Below are 24,835 nucleotides of genomic sequence, written 5' to 3'. Positions count from 1 at the left end.
CAAAAGTAGCCCACAGAAAATTCAACCCATGGCAACAGTTCAAAAGTAGCCCAATTCCGTGGAAAAAGGCAGATCTGACAACCCTGCATCCAACACAAGTTGCAGGAGTCAGATTTGACTGATCACAGGTTGAGAGTAAGGAGAGATGACTGACAAGACCATGGTGGTGAATTTGCTGCTCAACAGATCCTAAGCTCATAAAAAAAAAAAAAAAAAAAAAAAAAAAAAATTATGTACAATATTAGAATGTTTGCAGGTGCAGGTGGAAGTGGACACAAAAATCATGAGATATAGTGGTAGGTTAGGAATTTGGCAGGAGCGGGATTAAGAAAAAGTCCTGTGCATGGTTCGAAATATAGAGTTAAAATTTAGGATTAGTCCTGACCACTTAGATGTTTTTTTGTCATATTACAATATTAAAATCAACAATCACGATCTGCTTGTGCACTAATACACAAAGCAAACAAAACCATTCCCTGAATCTCAGAGTGCGTAGTATCCATCCTAAAAAGTATGTGGGCCAGTTATGAATCTCAAAGCATAGACTGTTGAAAAGAGTATGCCAAAAGTCCTTGGATGGATATAATGGATAATATTGCCTACAACCCATAACACTTTGGAACTACAAACATGGTGGATGTGTGTGAGATTGGGTCGCCGTGATTTTGCCAAATAAGATAGGTTCCAGGATCAACATCTTTTGTTGATCCTGGATCAATATTACTGTCCAAAAATATAGACTAAACTCAATCCCTACTCCTAAACCTAACCCTACCCATAATTTATTCCTAAAATCAGTGTGAAATGATAGCTGATTAACAAGGGTGTGGAAGCACCTAACCCTGATCATAAGCCTAAAACAGATATTTCCTGAAAAGTTATATCTCAATTCTGATTGGTTAATTGGACTGTTGTTCCAGGATCAACAAGGATGTTGATCCAGGAACATGTTGTACTTCACGGTCACCTGTGAGATTGACAAGTAGAGATGCCACAAAAGGGGTCTGAGTAATTAATTTGAGTTATTAAATATCTAAGTAGTTTGTGCTGGCTACTGTATACAGGCCACCAGAGCACCATACAGACTTTATTAAAGAGTTTGCTGATTTTACATCCGAGTTAGTGCTGGCTGCAGATAAAGTTTTAATTGTTAGTTATTTTAATATCCATGTTGATAATGAAAAAGATGCAATACTATAAACATAAAAATACATTCTGAACTCTATTGGGGTTAGACAACACGTCTCAGGACCTACTCATTGTCGAAATCATACTCTAGATTTAATACTGTCACATGGAATTGATGTTGATGGTGTTGAAATTACGCAGCCAAGCGATGATATCTCAGATCATTATTTAGTTTTGTGCAATCTTAATATAGCTAAAACTGTAAATTCTACTTCTTGTTACAAGTATGGTAGAACCATCACTTCTACCACAAAAGACTGCTTTGTAAGTAATCTTCCTGATGTATCCCAATTCCTTAGCATATCCAAAACCTCAGAACAACTTGATGATGTAACAGAAACTATGGACTCTCTCTTTTCTAGCATTTTAAATACAATTGCTCCTTTACACTTAAGGAAGGTTAAGGAAAACTGCCTGACACCGTGGTATAATGAGCACACTCGCACCCTAAAGAGAGCAGCCTGGAAAATGGAGCGCAGCTGGAGGAAAACAAAACTAGAAGTATTTCGTATTGCTTGGAGGGAAAGTAACCTATCTTACAGAAAAAGCATTAAAAGCTGCTAAATCTGATTACTTTTCGTCTCTTTTAGAAGAAAACAAAACATAACCCCAGGTATTTATTCAATACAGTGGCTAAATTAATGAAAAATAAAGCATCAACAAGTGTTGACATTTCCCAACATCACAGCAGTAATGACTTTATGAACTACTTTACTTCTAAAGCCAATACTATTAGAGATAAAATTGTAACCATGCAGCCGTCAGCTACAGTATCGCATCAGACAGTGCACTATAGATCCCCTGAGGAACAGTTCAACTCATTCTCTACTATAGGAGAGGAAGAATTGTATAAACTTGTTAAATCATCTAAACCAACAACATGTATATTAGACCCTATTCCATCTAAGCTCCTAAAAGAGGTGCTTCCAGAAGTCATAGATCCTCTTCTGACTATTATTAATTCCTCATTGTTATTAGGATATGTCCCCAAAACCTTCAAACTGGCTGTTATTAAGCCTCTCATAAAAAAAACACAACTTGACCCCAAAGAACTAGTTAATTATGGACTGATCTCGAATCTCCCTTTTCTGTCCAAGATACTAGATTTCCAGTCAGGATTTAGACCGTATCATAGTACTGAGACTGCTCTCCTTAGAGTTACAAATGACCTGCTCTTATCATCTGATCGTGGTTGTATCTCTCTATTAGTGCTATTGGATCTTATTGCTGCGTTCGACACTATTGACCACACTATTCTTTTGCATAGACTAGAACACTTTGTTGGCATTAATGGAAGTGCATTAGCATGGTTTAAATCATACTTATATGACCGCCATCAGTTCGTAGCAGTGAATGAAGAGGTATCATATCGTTCACAAGTGCAGTATGGAGTACCTCAAGGCTCAGTACTAGGGCTGTTACTCTTCACGCTTTACATGCTACCCTTGTGAAATATCATCAGGAAACACGGTGTTAGCTTTCACTGTTATGCTGATGATACTCAGCTCTATATTTCTTCGCGGCCCAGCGAAACATACCAATTTGAAAAACTAACGGAATGCATAGTCGATATAAAAAACTGGTTGATGAGTAATTTCTCACTGCTAAATTCTGAAAAAACAGAGGTGTTAATTATAGGACCTAAAAGCTCTGCATGTAATAACCTAGAACGCTTTCTAAGACTTGATGGCTGCTCTGTCAATTCTTCGTCATCAGTTAGGAACCTAGGTGTGCTATTTGATAGCATCTTTTCCTTAGAAAGCCACGTTTCTAGCATTTGTAAAACTGCATTTTTCCATTTCAAAAATATATCTAAATTACGGCCTATGCTCTCAATGTCAAATGCAGAAATGTTAATCCATGCGTTTATGACCTCAAGGTTAGACTATTGTAATGCTCTATTGGGTGGTTGTTCTGCACGCTTAGTAAACAAAAAACTCCAGTTAGTCCAAAATGCAGCAGCTAGAGTTCTTACTAGAACCAGGAAGTATGATCATATTAGCCCGGTCCTGTCAACACTGCACTGGCTCCCTATCAAACATCGTATAGACTTTAAAATCTTGCTTATAACTTACAGGTCCTTCTCAAAAAATTAGCATATTGTGAAAAAGTTCATTATTTTCCATAATGTAGTGATAAAAATTAAACTTTCATATATTTTAGATTCATTGCACACTAACTGAAATATTTCAGGTCTTTTATTGTTTTAATACTGATGATTTTGGCATACAGCTCATGAAAACCCAAAATTCCTATCTCAAAAAATTAGCATATTTCATCCGACCAATAAAAGAAAAGTGTTTATAATACAAAAAAAGTCAACCTTCAAATAATTATGTTCAGTTATGCACTCAATACTTGGTCGGGAATCCTTTTGCAGAAATGACTGCTTCAATGCGGCGTGGCATGGAGGCAATCAGCCTGTGGCACTGCTGAGGTGTTATGGAGGCCCAGGATGCTTCGATAGCGGCCTTAAGCTCATCCAGAGTGTTGGGTCTTGCGTCTCTCAACTTTCTCTTCACAATATCCCACAGATTCTCTATGGGGTTCAGGTCAGGAGAGTTGGCAGGCCAATTGAGCACAGTAATACCATGGTCAGTAAACCATTTACCAGTGGTTTTTGGCACTGTGAGCAGGTGCCAGGTCGTGCTGAAAAAAACGAAATCTTCATCTCCATAAAGCTTTTCAGCAGATGGAAGCATGAAGTGCTCCAAAATCTCCTGATAGCTAGCTGCATTGACCCTGCCCTTGATAAAACACAGTGGACCAACACCAGCAGCTGACATGGCACCCCAGACCATCACTGACTGTGGGTACTTGACACTGGACTTCAGGCATTTTGGCATTTCCTTCTCCCCAGTCTTCCTCCAGACTCTGGCACCTTGATTTCCGAATGACATGCAAAATTTGCTTTCATCCGAAAAAAAGTACTTTGGACCACTGAGCAACAGTCCAGTGCTGCTTCTCTGTAGCCCAGGTCAGGCGCTTCTGCCGCTGTTTCTGGTTCAAAAGCACACGCCTGTGCACGGTGGCTCTGGATGTTTCTACTCCAGACTCAGTCCACTGCTTCCGCAGGTCCCCCAAGGTCTGGAATCGGTCCTTCTCCACAATCTTCCTCAGGGTCCGGTCACCTCTTCTCGTTGTGCAGCGTTTTTTGCCACACTTTTTCCTTCCCACAGACTTCCCACTGAGGTGCCTTGATACAGCACTCTGGGAACAGCCTATTCTTACCCTCTCGCTTGAGGGTGTCAATGATGGCCTTCTGGACAGCAGTCAGGTCGGCAGTCTTACCCATGATTGCGGTTTTGAGTAATGAACCAGGCTGGGAGTTTTTAAAAGCCTCAGGAATCTTTTGCAGGTGTTTAGAGTTAATTAGTTGATTCAGATGATTAGGTTAATAGCTCGTTTAGAGAACCTTTTCATTATATGCTAATTTTTTGAGATAGGAATTTTGGGTTTTCCTGAGCTGTATGCCAAAAATCATCAGTATTAAAACAATAAAAGACCTGAAATATTTCAGTTGGTGTGCAATGAATCTAAAATATATGAAAGTTTAATTTTTATCATTACATTATGGAAAATAATGAACTTTTTCACAATATGCTAATTTTTTGAGAAGGACCTGTATAAAGCCCTGAATGGTTCAGCATCTCAGTATTTGAACAAGCTCTTGTTACATTATAGTCCTCCACGTCCGCTGCATTCTCAATACTCTGGCAATTTGATAATACCTAGAATATCAAAGTCAACTGCGGGCGGCAGATCCTTCATTATTTAGCGCCCAAACTCTGGAATAACCTACCTAACATTGTTCGGGAGGCAGACACACTCTTGCAGTTTAAATCTAGATTAAAGACCCATCTCTTTAACCTGGCTTACACATAACATACTAAAACACTTCTAATATCCAAATCCGTTACAGGATTTTTAGGCTGCATTAATTAGGTAAACCGGAACCGGGAACACTTCCCATAACACCCGATGTACTTGCTACATCATTAGAAGAATGGCATCTACGCTCATATTAGTCTGTTTCTCTCTTATTCCGAGGTCACCGTAGCCACCAGATCCAGTCTGTATCCAAGTCAGAGGGTCACTGCAGTCACCCGGATCCAGTATGTATCTAGCACAGATAGTGGATCAGCACCTAGAAAGGACTTCTACAGCCCTGAAAGACAGCGGAGACCAAGACAACTAGAGCCCCAGAGACAGATCCCCTGTAAAGACCTTGTCTCAGACGACCACTGGGACAGGACCACAGGAAACAGATGATTCTTCTGCACAAACTGACTTTGCTGCAGCCTGGAATTGAACTGCTGGTTTCGTCTGGTCAGAGGAGAACTGGCCCCCCCGACTGAGCCTGGTTTCTCCCAAGGTTTTTTTTCTCCATTCTGTCACCGATGGAGTTTTGGTTCCTTGCCGCTGTCGCCTCTGGCTTGCTTAGTTGGGGACACTTCATTTACAGCAATATCGTTGACTTGATTGCAAATTATTGCACAGATAATATTTAAACTGAACTGAGCTGCATGATGACATCACTGAATTCAATGATGAACTGCCTTGAACTGTCATTTAGCATTATTGACACACTGTTTTCCTAATTAATGTTGTTCAGTTGCTTTGACGCAATCTTTTTTGTTTAAAGCACTATATAAATAAAGGTGACTTGACTTGACTTGACTTAACCTGATTAAACTGATTTAAAAATTTTATAAAGATACAAATACCTCACAGATATGTCTGGCCATAAATTTCCATGTTATTAAATGTATAATAATTTGTAAAAGAGTTCTCAGCATTACAGACTCATAACTAATAGATCAAGGGTCTTTTTTCATCGTCTTTTTTCGTCGTCTTCTTCTTCGTCGTCATCTTCTTCTTCTTCAGTACAATAGTAAAAATTGTTAAATTTTATTTAAATTAATTAAGTAAAATGTGGAATGTGTATATGAGGATGTAACTGTTACAGGTAAGTGACAGGAGGTTGACAATGACAGAATGTATATAACTATCCAACAGGTTTCAATGGTTTCAAGGCACAATTTAATGTCCAAAACTTTCCTATTCTTCTACTACACACAAGTTTTTCTTCACAAAAATAGTACATACTTTAAGGGCATAGTACAAGTATGTGAATTTGCATGCAGCAGGTCACCTGCATTGTTCCTGAATAAATCAGCAGGTTTCAACTAAACAGTTGAATAAATGAATCAACAACTTAAGACATTGACTTATCGCCAACTACTGACAGTTTTAGTTTTATATTTGGAAGTATACTTTAATTTTTAACCATCATTTTATATTTATAAATTGAAAATGTCATACGTTAAAAGATTAAGGGTGGAGTATCCCTTCAATAGTACAGAATGAATCTATTCACTTTATACTTGTATTCACGTTTTATGTCAGATTCTTAAAACAACAATTTCACTTAGAATATTTAGATACTATATAGCTGTTCCTAATCAAATAAATCTGTATCAGCAAAACCCATTTTTGCACCGCAGAGTTGGGGTTGAGGTTGCATTGGTAGTGGCATTTAGATGTATTTGCACAGGCTGCTTAATATCTCTAAATTATGAAATATCCTAATATGCTATGTCAAATGCAGCAATGCTAATTAATGTATTCATGATCTCAAAGGTTTTTTTTTTTTTTAAGTTGCCAGCCACCACCAGCATTTCACAAATAATTAATGGCACCCAGAATATTTTGTTGTATGAGTATCTGAATTTGCAACATGTTAAAACAAAGAACAGAGCCTCTGCTTTAAATAAAATAAAAATGAATAAATAAACATTTTATTCTAGCTTCACAATAAGCAACATTTTGAACAAAATCTGTGAAAACTGCGTTTTTGTGGATTCAGAATGTCTCGGTTACGTATGGTAACCCTCGTTCCCTGAAGGAGGGAACGGAGACGCCACGTCGGTGACCGACGAAAATGGGATATCGCTTCGATAGACCAATCTACTTCTCGCCGCTGATCACAGCGCCAATGCACATTGGCATGCAATTATTGCATCCAGCTGCCGCTGATCACAGCGTGAGTATAAGAAGGCAGCAGGTGCAATGCATACCAGGTTTTTGCTGAGGAGCCGAGCCGGAGACCCGGCGGCTCAGCGGTGGTACAGCAACATGGCGATGGGACGTGGTGTCTCCGTTCCCTCCTTCAGGGAACAAGGGTTACCATACGTAACCAAGACGTTCCCTTTCAGTCGGTCACTCTCGACGCCACATCAGTGACCGACGAAAATGGGATCCCTACCAAAGCGCCATGGGTGCTGCCCCTTCCAGTGCCCTGTGCGAGCCGCCTGTGCCCCTATTAGGTTTAGGCCGGAGCTCGGAACAAGTAGTTCCACTCACCATTGTCAAAGCACTACCTCACTGGGTGAGATTGGATAACACTGGGAAAACGGACCAGTTCCACTTGGAACAGGGACGCTGCGGAAGCCCCATCCTTCCCAAAGGAGGTCTCGGGAGCAAATACACATATAGCATCTGTTTAGGTGTAAATGGAGAAATTTGAGGTGATTCAAACCCTCTTGGAAAGGCAGAAGTCTGCTGGGGAAACACGGGCTCCAAGCTATACCATGGACTATACGCATTCGAGTACTGCTTAGGTGTCAATATGGAACCCAGCCTTCCATGGTTCTCACGGATTCATCATGAAGTCCTGGCGCCGGACATTCCGCCGCGTCCAGCTGCCTAGGGTGATGGAGAATCTCAACAGGGTCTACAGTACGGACACTCTGGAGCAGTTTTAGCAAGCCGACACTAACCGGGGCCTCTTGGTGCCACTACCTGTTTGAGGTGAGAACACAGGAGGATACCGGCTCTACACGAAGGCTATAGAACCCAGCAAACGTGTTAGGGGTCGCCCAGCCCACAGCTCTACAAATATCTGTCAGCGAGTCACCACGAGCCAGCGCCCAGGAGGATGCAACACTTCTAGTTGAGTGAGCGCGCAACCTGAACGGGCAGGGCACACCCTGTGCCTGATAAGCCAGGGCTATGGCATCCACAATCCAGTGGGCCATCCTCTGCTTAGAGACAGCATTCCCCTTCTGCCGGCCTCCGTAACAAACAAAGAGCTGGTCAGAGGTGCTGAAGCTTTGTGTCCGGCCAGGTAGCATCTCAATGCTTGGACGGGACAGAGCAAAGCCAGGGCTGGGTCTGCCTCCTCCAGGGGCAGCGCTTGCAGGTTCACCACTTGGTCTTTGAAGGGTGTAGTGGGAAACTTGGGCACGTAGCCAGGCCGGGGCCTCAGGATTACCTGGGAGTCAGCCGGCCCAAACTCTAGGCACAAATCGTCGACCGAAAATGTGTGCAGGTCCCCTACCCTCTTGATGGAGGCCAGTGCAAGCAGCAGCAGAGTTTTCAATGAAAGAAACTTTAGCTCAGCTGAATGTAAAGGCTCGAATGGGCCCTGCTATAGTGATTTTAGCACTAGAGTCAGGTGCCAAGAGGGTATAGAGGGGGGCCGGGAAGGATTTAACCTCCTGGCCCCTCTAAGGAACCTGATGATGAGGTCATGCTTACCTAAAGACTTGGTACACAGCAATAGCGGCAACCTGGACTTTGAGGGTGGTCTTCTCGGCGAGAAGAACACCACTCGATGAACAGGTTCCACTTCAAGGCGTAAGCATGTCTCGTAGATGGTGCTCTTGCCGAAGTGATGGTGTTCACTACCTCCTGGGGTAGGTCACCTAAAACCTCCGCGTCCCATCCAGGGACAACATTGAGTTTCCAAAGGTCTGCCAAACGGTGCCCCGTCTCTGAGTCAGTAGATCCTTCCTCAGAGGAATCGGCCAAAGAGGGGCTGTCGCGAGGAGCACTAGTTCGGGGAACCAGGTCCGAGTGGGCCAATACGGCGCCGCTAGCAAGACTCGCTCCTCGTCCTCTCGGACTTTGCACAGTGTCTGTGCAAGAAGGCTAACTGGGGGAAACGCATATTTGCGTAGGCCCCACGGCTGAGATCGACATCTGGTCAGGGGAGGCCCACTGGATACCGCTGGTGCGCTCTTTGAAGAGGGCCCAGCGCATTCCGTGGGTTACTCCACTGGATCGGAGATCCAAGAGGAGTGATGGTCCCCAGAGAGTTGGTTCCCTGCGGGGTTTGCCACCACTGTAATCCTCAAACCGCCCGTGCTGCTGCTGGAAATGGTTCTCGTCTGTCGGTTGCCAGAATGAGCCCCAGATCGCGGCAGCGGCAATGGGACTCCGCCCCCTTTTTTGAAGGTAGCGGAGCCTGGTTCGCAGCTCCGAGATGGTCATCTTTCCGCAGTGGGAACATGACTCATCCACGAAAGCTACCTCAGCATGTTTGCCCAGACCCGTGAGGCAGCGATCATGGCCATCACCCGTTGCCTGGTAACGACCGCACCCAGAAACGCACGGGTGAAACGGCATCCTTATAAGGACGATCCGTCGTCTTTACAAAGACGCACCCATGAAGCTCTTTTAGAGAAGTTTGCTCTTTAGGAAATGCTCTTTTAGTGCTGAGGTGCACAGGGGAATTGGCCGCTTGCAACACGACAGGGGGTAGTGCAGGGAGTGAAAGGGAACAACGATTAAAACATAGATGGAATAAATAATTTCCATCAACACATCCAAAGCTTGCACAATCCAAAACCACTTTCTGGATGATCTTTTCATTCTCTAATGTTAGGCAGTTTTGATTTATATAATGATTAATGTTATATGATCACGTTATTTTACATGTCATGCATCGGCTTACATACATGATTGCTTGTTTCGGTTTCTTTGCTGCATTTCGATCCAGACATTCAATACTCTTTCAGAAGATGCATAATAGTGCCTCCTACTGAAATTCCGAAAAGCCAAAACATTCTGTCAATGCTGGCAGGGATGCGTTGCCTCATAAATGACAGAAAATTCTGTCAATGGTGGGCAAAGAGTTAATAAACAAACTCCAGATGGTTCAAAATGCAGCAGCTAGAGTACTTGGTTACACTTTATTTTAAGGTGTCCTTGTTACAGTGTAATTATACATTTAAGTACTGAATAATATTAATAAACTATGCACTTACTATATGGTTAGGGATAGGATTAGGGTTTGGTTTAGGGTTACTTGCATGTAATTATGCATAATTAATTGTTATTATAATAGTAAATAAACAAAAAAACCTTAAAAAAAACAGTTTCTTAAAACAAATCTTTACCGAGTTCTTATTAGAACGAGAAAGTATGATCTTATTAACCCAGTTCTGTCAACACTGCAATGGTTCCTTATTAAACAATATATAAATTACTGTTTACTTTTAATGCCCTGAATGGTTTAGCACCTCAGTATTTGAGTGAGCATTTACCGCATTATAGTCCTTCATGACCGCTACAATCTCAAAACTCTGGCCACTTGATAAAACCTAGAATATCAAAATCAGCTGCGGGTGGCAGGTCCTTTTCCTATTTAGCTCACAAACTCTGGAACAATCTACCCTCTGTTCAGGAGGCTGCAGTTGGGGAAAATGAAAGAAAACACTGTAGTTAAAATATTTAATATTAACAGATGAAAGTTTAGTAGGCCTACTTATGAAGTTATGTGCATTCCTTTAGAACGAATTCAAGCAGGATAAATGTCAAGCCTATGAGCCTGTGCTTATATTTACTCTAAGCTACACAGTATTACACCATATTTTAGATTTGAAACATTTAACAGGTGTGCAATATATTTTATATAATATAAATTATGTGTTATATTATCGTAAAGAAATGGTGGTTTACTTTTCATCTGAGAATTAAAAGTGATAGCCTATTTTAGTGAGCTAGGCTACATTTGCAATCTATATGCAAAATGTCAATATTCTCACATATTAGGCCTATTTTTGTCACAAGTACATTTTAAATTTATATATAAAAATCCTTTAATAAAACAGCATACATTTTTGACATGCACATACTTTGTTATTCGTTACATGTCCTTTATTTTGACAGAGAACTACTTGGGAAAAAGACATCTGTTTGTACACTCATTAAGAAATTGTTGCGTGTTTTATGAATTATTTCATTTATTTTAGTAAAATGTGAGGCACTGTTTAATTTCACTCACAATTTAGCTAAATCACTGAAACTGAAAAGAATGGACGGAATAATAAAACATCCTCACGTTTAAACTCAAGTTCTCTCATTATAATCAAAGTATAATCAAATTATAAAAACAAAGTGAACACGATGTAAAAAAAAGGTTCATTAATTGATTTTAAAGGGAGCCGCCTTTACTTGCTTTTATACAGTTTAAGTAAAACTCACACACAGCAGTGAGAAGTGAACACACACCCGGAGCAGTGAGCAGCTATATATCCAGCGCCCGAGGAGCAACTGGGGGTTCAGTGCCTTGTTCAAGGGCACTTCAGTCATGGGTATTGAGGGTGGAAGAGAGCACTGTTCATTCACTCCCCACCCACCTACACCTCCTGCAGCACCGAGACTCGAACCTGCCTTAACCTGCTTTGTATCTTTATTATTTAATGCAAAAAAGATTTATTAAAACAAGTTTATAAGAGTCATGCATACATTTAATCTTGATCAAGAACAACTAATGATCAATCATTTGGAGCGACATCGGCATTAGATCACTTTAAAACGTTAGATAGCCTTCAATTTACAGGTTATAACTGCATCTGTCTCGGTTGTAGACTTGTGAAGATTTATTTTTAATGCGGATCCCATACTGTAACCTAAAATAAATGTGCTCTATTACTATTCATATTCAAGTGTTTGTGTGGAAACTTATAAATGCACGTGCATGACAGGGAGGAGCCCTCTCGATCACTTGAATTTTTTCCTGATAATGAAATAACTTAAAATTGGTGTGCCTCACATACATGAAAAATATATCAACAGAAAGCTTAAAAATTTTACTTTTAAATGAACCAATTCAAAATGAAAGCAAATACTCCCTGATTATGTAGTCAGTGAAGGTTGCATTTATCTCTAAAGTCAGCACCATGAGTGTCATCTTGCAGATGACAAGAAAACATTAGTTTATTAATAAATAATTAAAATGTCTCCTTTTTCACAATTATTAGGCTACTTCTGCCTGTGCTTTTTTGCAAACTTAATGCATGTGCCTGAATATATTAAGGCTCATGATGGATTAGGCTGTGTTAATTTAAAATAAATGTATGATTAGTTGAATAATGACCTAAATGAATGACTACTAGTAACTAAAAAAAATCTTACTTGGGGGGCAGCCCTATTAAATTCCCTCTAGACATCTTAAACAACAATAACATTATAATATACATTATAACATCCTTAAAAGCCATTAAAAAATAGGATAGTCTTAGGCTACAGTCTACTCATCAAAGATTTAAAGAAAGACCTTTACACAAGTCTTTCAGAATGGTCCGTAATGTAGAGATGACCTTTACATTGATGATCCTTAACATTGATTTTTCCTCTGAAACACAAAAATTTAAATTGAAATAAAACTTATCCTACTATATTATTTAATAATAATCAACAACGCTTGTCCATTCTGCAGATATTGTTGCTTCTGGTTTGTGCACTGTAAATCACAGAAAGTCTACAAAATATGTTGTCTCCCAAAAACTCGGGTCTTATTTGTCAAGTCCTAAAGCATGTGTATTTCCCAAATCTAAAATAGCCTATAAAACACTTTCATAGATGGATACTTTTCTGATATCTGGACTCTGTTTTGAATTTAGAAAAACATAAAAAGATGGTTCAGTATATTGGTAATGAATACATTCTCTGAGAATTTATATTTTAGGTTTCGACAGAATGTCACGTCAATAATGCTGGAATTGCCCAATAATGAAACTAAAAATATACCAACACTACATCACATCACAGTACATTATCACATCAATACAATATATACTCAGTCTGCAATATATTTGTATTGCCAAAATGACTGCAGCGTTGTGTGTACAATTAAAACAGTGCAAAACTGAAAATAGTCAAAGCAGCACACATTAAGAACAAAAGTTTTTATCTCTTTGGCAGACGCGCGTTTCTCTAGGCCAGTTTCTTTCTCTCCTAATGTCTCCTGAGAAAAAACAACTCTGTATGCTGTTGCAAAAATTACAAAATATTATTTTATTATTATCAAAAAAACTGACCACCTTCTACCACTGGACTATGGATTGATTAACTTGATAAACCAAACTTCCCTTTTCCACGCAAGACGGATGCACGCAAGACAGATGCACTCTTCAATCTTCTCACTTCGCAATAATAAAAATAGTGTCATCAAGCAGATAATTCTTGTGTGTTTATTATAGCGTTCAAATGCTGAAAATGTGTTTTTGTTCCATTAATAATTTTTAATTATTAATAATTAAATATGAACCAAAAGCACAATAATATTAACGTCTTATTGTCATTATTAGCCCTTCATGGATTCAGTCTATATATATTATATGTAGCTTATTGTGAATATAAACCATCAGTTTTTGAAGAAAGCGCATCCGGTTTAACCTGCTTTTAGAGCTTTGCATTTCAGCCTGAGCTCGACATGTTCACGCAGACAGAGATGGCAGAAAGCGCATCCGGTTTATTTTCTTTGTTTTACAGAAGCACAAGATTTTGAAAGTGAAAGTGACATAACATACAGCCAAGTATGGTGACCCATACTCAGAATTTGTGCTCTGCATTTAACCCATCCAAAGTGCACACACACAACAGTGAACGCACACACACCGTGAACACACACCCGGAGCAGTGGGTATCATTTATGCTGCGGTGCCCGGGGAGCAGTTGGGGGTTCAGTGCCTTGCTCAAGAGCACCTCAGTCGTGGTATTGCCAGCCCAAGACTCGAACCCACAACCTTAGGGTTAGGAGTCAAACTCTCTAGCCACTAGGCCACGACTTCCTCATTTTGTTGATATCATGTGAGTGTACACAAAAATAAGGGTACACCATTTACAGTTCCGAATGAAATATATGTCTTATCTGTATGAGAAAAAAATGATGGTGTACTTCAAGTTGTTTCCACTGTTATAAAGAACAGAATGAAGGGATCGCACTGTCGCCTCAGTGTATTAACTTCCACTCTCCGCACAAACGCTTAGATATATGCCTAAAAACAGTGCACTTTTTAAATGTTTAAACTAATATTGTAATATGCTTTAAGTGTTCTATATCTACAGATTTTATTTTAAGCAAGTCGTGATGATTTGAGATAGCTAAATTGATCAAACGTGATCAACTCAGCTCTGCCGCTATCCGCTTGGTCATCACAAAACTGAACTATTTTAATGGTGAGAGAGAAAAGAGACACGGGCTCCAGTCGGACTCGTGCTGAGGATACTGGTAAGCTGTCGGCCAAGGGCTGCCATAGGGCTTAGGTTTGAGGTCCGTGCTGGGCTCTACCTGATTTCTGTGTTTGGAAACAAATATTTTGAATCAGGGGCTGTTTTCAAATTAAATGACAAAAATCTTAAGTTGTTTTATGTTGACTAATTTATTTAATTGTTTATTTATTTAAAAAAATTATTATTATTATTATTTAAACTTTTTTTTTTTTTTCATTTTATGGAATCCCCCAATCTCCCGCATGTCCAAACTCTTTATATAAAACCATATTATTTATTTATTTAAAATGGATGAATTATTATTTAAACATTTTAATTAATACAAAAAAACAATAAAAATTGATACATTTCTTAATTCATGGGCTTAATTTTCGGCATGTCATGGGCTCTGTATATGGGAATAAAATGTGTTAAAAAAGGCCAGATAACGAATAAATAAATGTGTGACCTGCTGAAATAAATAAGCAAATTATTAAATCTAAGTTTCAAGCCTTTCATAATTTGTGACATTTATGTAACTATAATGCCAAAATATGTTAGAACTAAGCCTAGCCTATAACATGCAACAATAAGCCACCTTTTCAATTGTTTTATTTTTTATGTTATAATGCACACATCCTTCAATGTAATCTAAACCTTCCAAGTTAATATCCTACTTCTTGTAAGATTTCTAGTTTTTCATGTCGCAGCTTTAGCCTATTATTTTTATTTATTTGTTTATTTTTTTATTTTTATGGTGTGAGTCAGAGTAAATTGCGATGCAAATCAAGTCTCATGAACATGCAGCCTTGTACACATAGATATGTATGCTTGTACAGTGGACCAATGGCCAAGGACAGGATTTTTTGCTCAAAAACTTTCATTAGCCTGTAGATCGAAATGAAAGCCCCTTAAAGGGAAACTCCATTCCTCCATTCCTTACCCCCATGTCGTTCCAAAACCCGTAAAAGCTTTGTTCGTCTTCGGAACACAATTTAAGATATTTTGGATGAAAACATGGGGGTAAGTGAATAATGACAAAATTTTCATTTTGGGATGGAGTAACCCTTTAATGCAACATAAGGAAATTGTATCATTTTAATGGTTATCATAATGACTGTTTAATAACCATAACATGCAGTAAGAGTCTTTGCGTACATTTTTTTTTTTTTTTTTTATGAATTAGGCTGAAGCCTATACGACTGTCTCACATTTTGAAATTAATTTTCTAAAAATAAATTTTAGATTAATTTTCTAATATTTTTAAGGATGTTATAATGTTATATTATAAAGTTATTTTTGTTTTATTTCGTTATTTGATCTCCAGTTTACAAAACAAAATATAATTCCAGTCAGTTTGCAAACTGTCCTTTTGCACCACCTGGCGGTAGTTTTGTGGACGACTTTCGTGGACGACACGTGACTGACTTGCAGTTAACTTGCATGGCCCTGCGGCAGCGTTACACGTGGCGGTATTAGGCATTTTGGTTGGCCACCTACTGTAACACAACCGGAAATGGGAACACTTCCCATAACACCCAATGTACTTGTTATCGAATGGCATTTACACTAATATTAGTCTGTCTGTCTCATTCTTATTCTAAGGCTCCTGTCTGTATCCAGACCAGATGTTGGATCAGCACTTGATGACCACAACAGCCCTGAATGTCAGTGGAGACCACAACAATTAGATGAGCCATAGAGACCTATCCCATGCACAGTTCTTGTCAACTAGACAGCCAACAGTCCTTTGCACAGAGCCACACACACACGCACACACACACACACACACACACACACACACATAAATATAGTGGTAACTACAATTATTGTCAGCATTCATTAATATTTTACACTTTTACTACCAATAAAGTTTTTGAAGCTATTGTCAATACATTTCAGTGTGTATCCAAACAACATGTATGCTTTTCTATATTAGGATTGTAAACTTTATTTGCACTGAAAACATAATGGTTCCTGCCTGTCAAAAGTTTAATCTGAGCATGTCAGAAGCTGCAATGTTCCATAATTTTGTCACAGAGAATTAATTTATGGCATAACATCTCTAACTTAAAGAAACCATTAAAGAGAAAGAAATGTCAGAAATGTCAAAAACAAACAAAAAACAAGCAAACAAACAAACAAATAAATAAATAAATAGAAATCAATGCACATAGTTTGAAACAATATACAGTATATAATTTAGTCCAAAAGAAGTTGTTTTGCTTTTGTATGATTTGTTCTGTATATATTATATATGTGTGCTTCTGGGTGTTTATGAGTGTTTCTCTATAATTATCTCTCTAGGAAAATATGTGTAAGGCCAGGCAAATTGTTTCCTCATGGGTTTGGAGTGAGAGTGTGCATGGGCCACATCAGACTCTTGAGTCGGGGAATCTTTATTTCATACCATTCATTTCTGAACTACCATCCATTACTGGAAATGAAATTACTGGTTGATAAATCCTGATCTCAATAAAGTTTACACACACTTTCACTCCATGATCTCACTCAGGACATGCACTGTCTGTGGAGTTTTGGCCAGGACCACTTCCAGAATAAATCACTGAGGCATTTTTGTCCCGTCCATTGCTTATCACTGGGTCAATCACTGATATTTCGAGAATTAATACAGCATACATACAGGTCCTTCTCAAAAAATTAGCATATTGTGAAAAAGTTCATTATTTTCCATAATGTAATGATAAAAATTAAACTTTCATATATTTTAGATTCATTGCACACCAAATTGATATATTTCAGGTCTTTTGTTGTTTTAATACTGATGATTTCGGCATACAGCTCATGAAAACCCCAAATTCCTATCTCAAAAAATTAGCATATTTCATCCGACCAATAAAAGAAAAGTGTTTTTAATACAAAAAAAAAGTCAACCTTCAAATAATTATGTTCAGTTATGCACTCAATACTTGGTCGGGAATCCTTTTGCAGAAATGACTGCTTCAATGCGGCGTGGCATGGAGGCAATCAGCCTGTGGCACTGCTGAGGTGTTATGGAGGCCCAGGATGCTTCGATAGCAGCCTTAAGCTCATCCAGAGTGTTGGGACTTGCATCTCTCAACTTTCTCTTCACAATATCCCACAGATTCTCTATGGGGTTCAGGTCAGGAGAGTTGGCAGGCCAATTGAGCACAGTAATACCATGGTCAGTAAACCATTTACCAGTGGTTTTGGCACTGTAAGCAGGTGCCAGTTCTTGCTGAAAAACGAAATCTTCATCTCCATAAAGCTTTTCAGCAGATGGAAGCATGAAGTGCTCCAAAATCTCCTGATAGCTAGCTGCATTGACCCTGCCCTTGATAAAACACAGTGGACCAACACCAGCAGCTGACATGGCACCCCAGACCATCACTGACTGTGGGTACTTGACACTGGACTTCAGGCATTTTGGCATTTCCTTCTCCCCAGTCTTCCACCAGACTCTGGCACCTTGATTTCCGAATCACATGCAAAAATTTGCTTTCATCCGAAAAAAAGTACTTTGGACCACTGAGCAACAGTCCAGTGCTGCTTCTCTGTAGCCCAGGTCAGGCGCTTCTGCCGCTGTTTCTGGTTCAAAAGCACACGCCTGTGCACGGTGGCTCTGGATGTTTCTACTCCAGACTCAGTCCACTGCTTCCGCAGGTCCCCCAAGGTCTGGAATCGGTCCTTCTCCAAAATCTTCCTCAGGGTCCGGTTACCTCTTCTCGTTGGTGCAGCGTTTTTTTGCCACACTTTTTCCTTCCCACAGACTTCCCACTGAGGTGCCTTGATACAGCACTCTGGGAACAGCCTATTCGTTTCAGAAATTTCTTTCTGTGTCTTACCCTCTCGCTTGAGGGTGTCAATGATGGCCTTCTGGACAGCAGTCAGGTCGGCAGTCTTACCCATGATTGCGGTTTTGAGTAATGAACCAGGTTGGGAGTTTTTAAAAGCCTCAGGAATCTTTTGCAGGTGTTTAGAGTTAATTAGTTTATTCAGATGATTAGGTTAATAGCTCGTTTAGAGAAGCTTTTTCATTATATGCTAATTTTTTGAGATAGGAATTTTGGGTTTTCATGAGCTGTATGCCAAAATCATCAGTATTAAAAACAATAAAAGACCTGAAATATTTCAGTTGGTGTGCAATGAATCTAAAATATATGAAAGTTTAATTTTTATCATTACATTATGGAAAATAATGAACTTTTTCACAATATGCTAATTTTTTGAGAAGGACCTGTATATGGATGTCATTCCCAAAACTTTGCAGCATGTATGTGTCCAAAAAACTTTACAAAAAGTTTCATACAAATTCTGAATGGATTATAGTGTATAGAAAGAATGCAAAGTGCGCTTCCTTTATGATCACTAAAAGCATCACTTATCTTGTAAACTTAAAATAGTAAATGAAGTTGAAAGTGGATGGAAGTAAATGAAAGTGTAACAGTGCAAACAGGTTTTCTGTAAGGGGTAGGTTTAGGGTTAGAGGATAGAAAATATTGTTTGGTCAGTATAAAATAATAGAAGTATATGGAAAGTCTCCACAATTCATAGAAAAAAAAATGTGTGTGTGCGCGTAACATATTTTGGGGACAAATGTGTACCCAGGAATGAGCTAAATCTATCATGTGTCCTTTTTGGGGTATTTTCATTTGTAAGTGGAGAGTTCAGATGCAAAAGACTAAGTGCCGGTTGAAATTTTCTGCTAAAATGAGCATTTTTTTCAGGCTCCATATGTTTATGTTCAGTTATTTCACTTAAATGTCAATGAAACGAACCTATTCATTGCCATTAAAGTGAAATTACTGAACCTACACATAGCAGAAAATGCTCATTTAGAAGATAAATTCAAATGGCACTTAGATGATTTTGCATCTTAACTATATAGAAATATAAACTATATACTATATAAGTCTTTGGAATGTCCCAGTTTATCTAATTTGTGTGTGTGTGTGTGTGTGTGTGTGTGTGTGTTTGTGTGTGCAATATCAGTTCTCACCTCAGATCAATGGTGAAAGGCCGGTCTACTTTTAGTGTCCACTCACAGTGGGCATTGTTTGGGTAACTCTCAAGAACCAGATGACCTTGCCTCTTATGAATCACTCCTCCACATGCTAAAAAGCAGACAAAGTCAGTAAAGTTTCTGTGTCAAATGCATTAAAAGCAATTAGAATACTTGTCACAAGTCAGACATTTAAGCAAGAAGAACAGTAGGAAGTGATATTTAGTGAACTGTTGTAAGGCTGATGCCATATGTCTGGACCTAAGGAAGGCCACAGTCTGAGAAAACCAAGTACTCTTATGAAAATCAACATTTGAACTCTGTCGATGAAATATAATGCTTTAAAATTAACACATTTAATGTACTTGCCCCACCCCAGACTTACGTGGGTCATCTGACATTTCATACAGTTCATTGATGACAAATATGAGGCAGGGCACCAATTCACTGCATGATAGAGCCTAGAGAACGTAATCGGAATGTCCCTAAAATTCAAGATATGGGGCAAAAATGCCCCTGTTTGAGTTTTTGTCTCATGTTTACAACATATAGTCAAGCAATATCATGTGAGCAATAGGCTAAGTTGAATATCACATGAGTGCAAATGTGATACTGATCGTGTACATGCTGGTTTCGTCTGGCCAGAGGAGAACTGGCCCCCCGACTGAGCCTGGTTTCTCCCAAGGTTTTTTCTCCATTCTGTCACCGAGTTTTGGTTCCTTGCCGCTGTCACCTATGGCTTGCTTAGTTGGGGACACTTAAAGGGGTCATATGATCCAATTTATTTATTTTTTTCTTTCTCTTTGGAGTGTTACAAGCTCTTTGTGCATAAAGAAGATCTGTAAAGTTGCAAAGACTAAAGTCTCAAATCCAAAGAGATATTCTTTATAAAAGTTAAGAGTCAACCACACCCCCCTAAAACACCTGGTTTAAACACGGCCCCACATCTCTACGTCACTATGTGGGAAGATTTGCTTAACACTACCCAAATGTTCACGCAAAGAAAGAAGGCGTAACTTTTACTCTCACTCTAGTTTTGTTGTTGCCGCCATGTTGTGGTCATCACATGTCTCACATGTGTCCTTTGTCGAATCCGCCGGCCACGCCCGTTCTCTAACCCGCCGGCCGTTCCTCACTCAATCCCGCAGTGTGTGACGCTGTGTGACGCATTTTATGGAGGACAGTTTCCTGAACCTGCAGACTAGCCTACAGTTGGTCTGTGCTCAAAGGCTGTTCTATAAAGTGAGGCAGTTCTAACTTTGCAAGGACAGTCTGGTGCTTCTGACTAACAGACTGTAAGTACATGTTTTATATTTAAAGAATTTGCCACTGATGATTCAAATGCAAGTTTTAATCAGTGTTGAGTAGCGCTTGTTTGTCGTTTCTCCAATCACAAATGCAGACATGGTTTTATGTTTACGCAGCGCTATAAGCAACGCAGCGCGTAAAAACACTGTATAAGTCATTATAATCAGTAATTATGTCCCCACCGGATGCAACAGATTTGTATATGTGGTTTGTAACAGTTTGTAATGGGTTATATTTGTTTAGTCTGGTCATGCCAGGAGACGGCATCACAGTATATTAAGGGCCATTACATTTCCCTCACACTTAGTGGTGTAAAGAGTACTAAGAAATTGTACTTTAGTAAAGGAATTGCTACTTAAGGAACAATTTACTTGAGTACAAGTAAAAGTACTGAAAAATAATATGACTCAAGTATGAGTAAAAAAGTAGTTTTCTGAAAAACTACTCAAGTTACTGCGTTACAAAGTACTTTAGTACTAACCCTAACCTTAACACTCATGTACTTTAATGTCTTTTTCACAAGTAAGACCCAGGAAATCCCTTATATAGGACAAATGCATCAGATATCACTACAGCTGAATAACATGTAGATAGAGATGCTTTGACTGATGAAACATTAAGATAATAAACACAACTGCAATGCAATGCTAGTTGACATAGCTTGTATCACAGTAAAGAGTCTCACTGTGATAAGAAGCGAACCACAGAAGCTAACTGTTTCAAACACAACTGATGTTATGAAGTGATTTTGGAGAAAAACATGACATTAGTCTCATAAACTGTCATGTTTGACGCTATGTTAAGCAAACATACTACCTATCCCTGTTGCCAGGAGCAACTGTTTTATAACTAATTTTGAAAAGTACATTCACATATAAGATTATGTGATTGTTTTTAAGAAGGGCAAAAACAAAGAAGGGTAAGTGAGGGTTTAAAAGAAAAGAAAGAGTTTGTAAAACAGTATGAATTGAAAACTGCCAGTAAAAAATAACACTGTGTATGGGTAAGGTTGGGCATCATTTGAATTTTTATGATTCCGATTCTTGTCAAGTCCTAATTTTTAGTCCAATAAGGTAAATAATAATAATAATTATAATAATAATAATAATAAATTAATTAATTAAAAATGAGAAATCTTAGATACAGTATCATTCACATTTATTCTAACTCTTATTGCAAAATATTAATCGTTAGCTGAATATTATGAAAAAAAAAATCAACAGGCTAAAAAACCAACAAAACAAGTATGTGTGCACAACAGAAAAAACAAAAATGGTGAGAAAGAAAAAAAAAAAAAACATTTTCTCTTTTGTCTAATTGACAGGCTTTATTTTTTCTTATGTATTTTAATTGGATAAGAAATCAAATAAACTGCTGGATGATAGCCAATAATTTGTATTCTATAATATATATATATATATATATATATATATATACACAGTGGGTACGGAAAGTATTCAGACCCCCTTAAATTTTTCACACTTTGTTATATTGCAGCCATTTGCTAAAAATCATTTAAGTTCATTTTTTCCTCATTAATGTACACAAAGCACCCCATATTGACAGAAAAACACAGAATTGTTGACATTTTTGCACATTTATTAAAAAAGAAAAACTGAAATATCACATGGTCATAAGTATTCAGACCCTTTGCTCAGTATTTAGTAGAAGCACCCTTTTGATCTAATACAGCCATGAGTCTTTTTGGGAAAGATGCAAAAAGTTTTTCACACCTGGATTTGGGGATCCTCTGCCATTCCTCCTTGCAGATCCTCTCCAGTTCTGTCAGGTTGGATGGTAAACGTTGGTGGACAGCCATTTTCAGGTCTCTCCAGAGATGCTCAATTGGGTTTAAGTCAGGGCTCTGGCTGGGCCATTCAAGAACAGTCACAGAGTTTATGTGAAGCCACTCCTTCGTTATTTTAGCTGTGTGCTTAGGGTCATTGTCTTGTTGGAAGGTGAACCTTCGGAGCTCTGGAGCTCAGCCACAGTGATCTTTGGGTTCTTCTTTACCTCTCTCACCAAGGCTCTTCTCCCACGATAGCTCAGTCTGGCCGGACGGCCAGCTCTAGGAAGGGTTCTGGTCGTCCCAAACGTCTTCCATTTAAGGATTATGGAGGCCACTGTGCTCTTAGGAACCTTAAGTGCAGCAGAAATTTTTTGTAACCTTGGCCAGATCTGTGCCTTGCCACAATTCTGTCTCTGAGCTCTTCAGGCAGTTCCTTTGACGTCATGATTCTCATTTGCTCTGACATGGACTGCGAGCTATAAGGTTTTATATAAACAGGTGTGTGGCTTTCTTAATCAAGTCCAATCAGTATAATCAAACACAGCTGGACTCAAATGAAGGTGTAGAACCATCTCAAGGATGATCAGAAGAAATGGACAGCACCTGAGTTAAATATATGAGTGTCACAGCAAAGGGTCTGAATACTTAGGACCATGTGATATTTCAGTTTTTCTTTTTTTAATGAATCTGCAAAAATGTCAACAATTCTGTGTTTTTCTGTCAATATGGGGTGCTGTGTGTACATTAATGAGGAAAAAAATTAACTTAAATGATTTTAGCAAATGGCTGCAATATAACAAAGAGTGAAAAATTTAAGGGGGCCTGAATACTTTCTGTACACACTGTATATATATGTATATATATATATATATATATATATATATATATATATATATATATATATATATATATATATATATATAAATATATGTGACCCTGGACCACAAAACCAGTCTTAAGTTGCTGGGGTATATTTGTAGCAATAGCCAAAATTACATTTTATGGGTCAAAATTATAGACTTTTTATAGATAGATTTCTTTTATGCCAAAGATCATTGGGATATTAAGTAAAGATCATGTTCCATGAAGATATTTTGTACATTTCCTACAGTTGATTAGTAATATGCATTGCTAAGAACTTAATTTGGACAACTTTAAAGGCGATAATATTTAAAAAAAATTTGCACCCTCAGATTCCACATTTTCAAATAGTTGTATCTCGGCCAAACATCATCCTAAATTTTAAAAAAAATGACACTTAAGACTTGTTTTGTGGTCCAGGTCACATATTATATTTATTACCTCAAAATGACCTGAAATTGCCTTTTTTTAGCTACAGCAATAGTGGGATGCCTTTGTCCATGTTAGGGATTTCCTGCATGTCATTAGTTATTATATATTACTTCTACTAGGGTGTTTTGGACTTTCTGCATGAGAGCACCCTCCAGCTTCGAGTATGAATGAAACATGCACTGCACGAGAGTTTAGCGCTCCGTAATGTTCATATCGTCTCGTTTTGGATATGAATAAATCGTCCGGTCATACAAAGACTATCTTGTTTATATGCCCATGTGCTCACACATCCAAAGCACGCACACAGAAAAAGTGATTTTAAATGCATCTGATTGACAGGTAAATCATGGTCCAGATGCATGTAAAATGCATGCGCTCTTATTTCAGTGTTGTTGTTAATGTTGAGGTTATTTATAGCTTCGTACATTTAGTTTACCTACACTGTTAAAGAGGGTGATCTTTACCATTCAACTGAACAATGTGCATGTATTTTAGACACTTAATTGTACTTGCTCCATCCATGCAATAACTGTGTCCTTCTATCAGCTGAGTTTCTATTTACTTATACTGCTGTGAAATATCGACGGTATGACCAATTTCAGGAGCTGATAAAGTTACGATTTAAAATCAGAGCATAGCTCACATTAACTAAAATACTGAAACGCTAATAATGCTGATTCAAAACTACAACCCAGGTGATTGAAACTCAAAGCAAAGCGCAGTTTGAACGGCCTGCCCCCGCAGCTGAACTGGAAGTTTTGAATGGTTTTGCACCCGAGTCAGACCTGTCTGTTATTGGCTGAAGCGCAGGGCTCCAACTCAGAAGTTTGCTCACTTTTCTCCATCTGCTCCTCTGTCACCTTATTTATTTATTTTTTTGGTGAAAAATAAATGTAGCGAAGTTGAATACTTTTACTTTTACTTGAGTAGAATAAAACTAAAGTACCACAGTTTAATTATACTCAAGAAAGTAGAAAAATTTTTAAAAA

General features: G+C 38.5%; 1 protein-coding gene across 4 annotated transcripts in view; it reads right to left on the bottom strand.

Moving 5' to 3' along the window:
- Positions 1–24,835, bottom strand: part of pamr1b (peptidase domain containing associated with muscle regeneration 1b) — a 169,191-nt gene that overhangs the window by 84,623 nt on the left and 59,733 nt on the right. For 2 of the 4 annotated variants that reach the window (XM_042753304.1, XM_042753305.1), the window contains exon 4: positions 19,454–19,568. The exons of the other annotated variants lie outside the window; for them this stretch is intronic. In XM_042753304.1, coding sequence (XP_042609238.1) covers positions 19,454–19,568 — 115 coding nt within the window. The remainder of the gene's footprint in view (positions 1–19,453; positions 19,569–24,835) is intronic. 4 annotated transcript variants of the gene reach the window in all.

Source organism: Cyprinus carpio, chromosome B25 (genome assembly GCF_018340385.1).
Source record: "Cyprinus carpio isolate SPL01 chromosome B25, ASM1834038v1, whole genome shotgun sequence".
NCBI lineage: Eukaryota > Metazoa > Chordata > Actinopteri > Cypriniformes > Cyprinidae > Cyprinus > Cyprinus carpio.
Note: the sequence above shows the minus strand (reverse complement) of the source record. Positions and strands in the feature narration are given on the sequence as shown.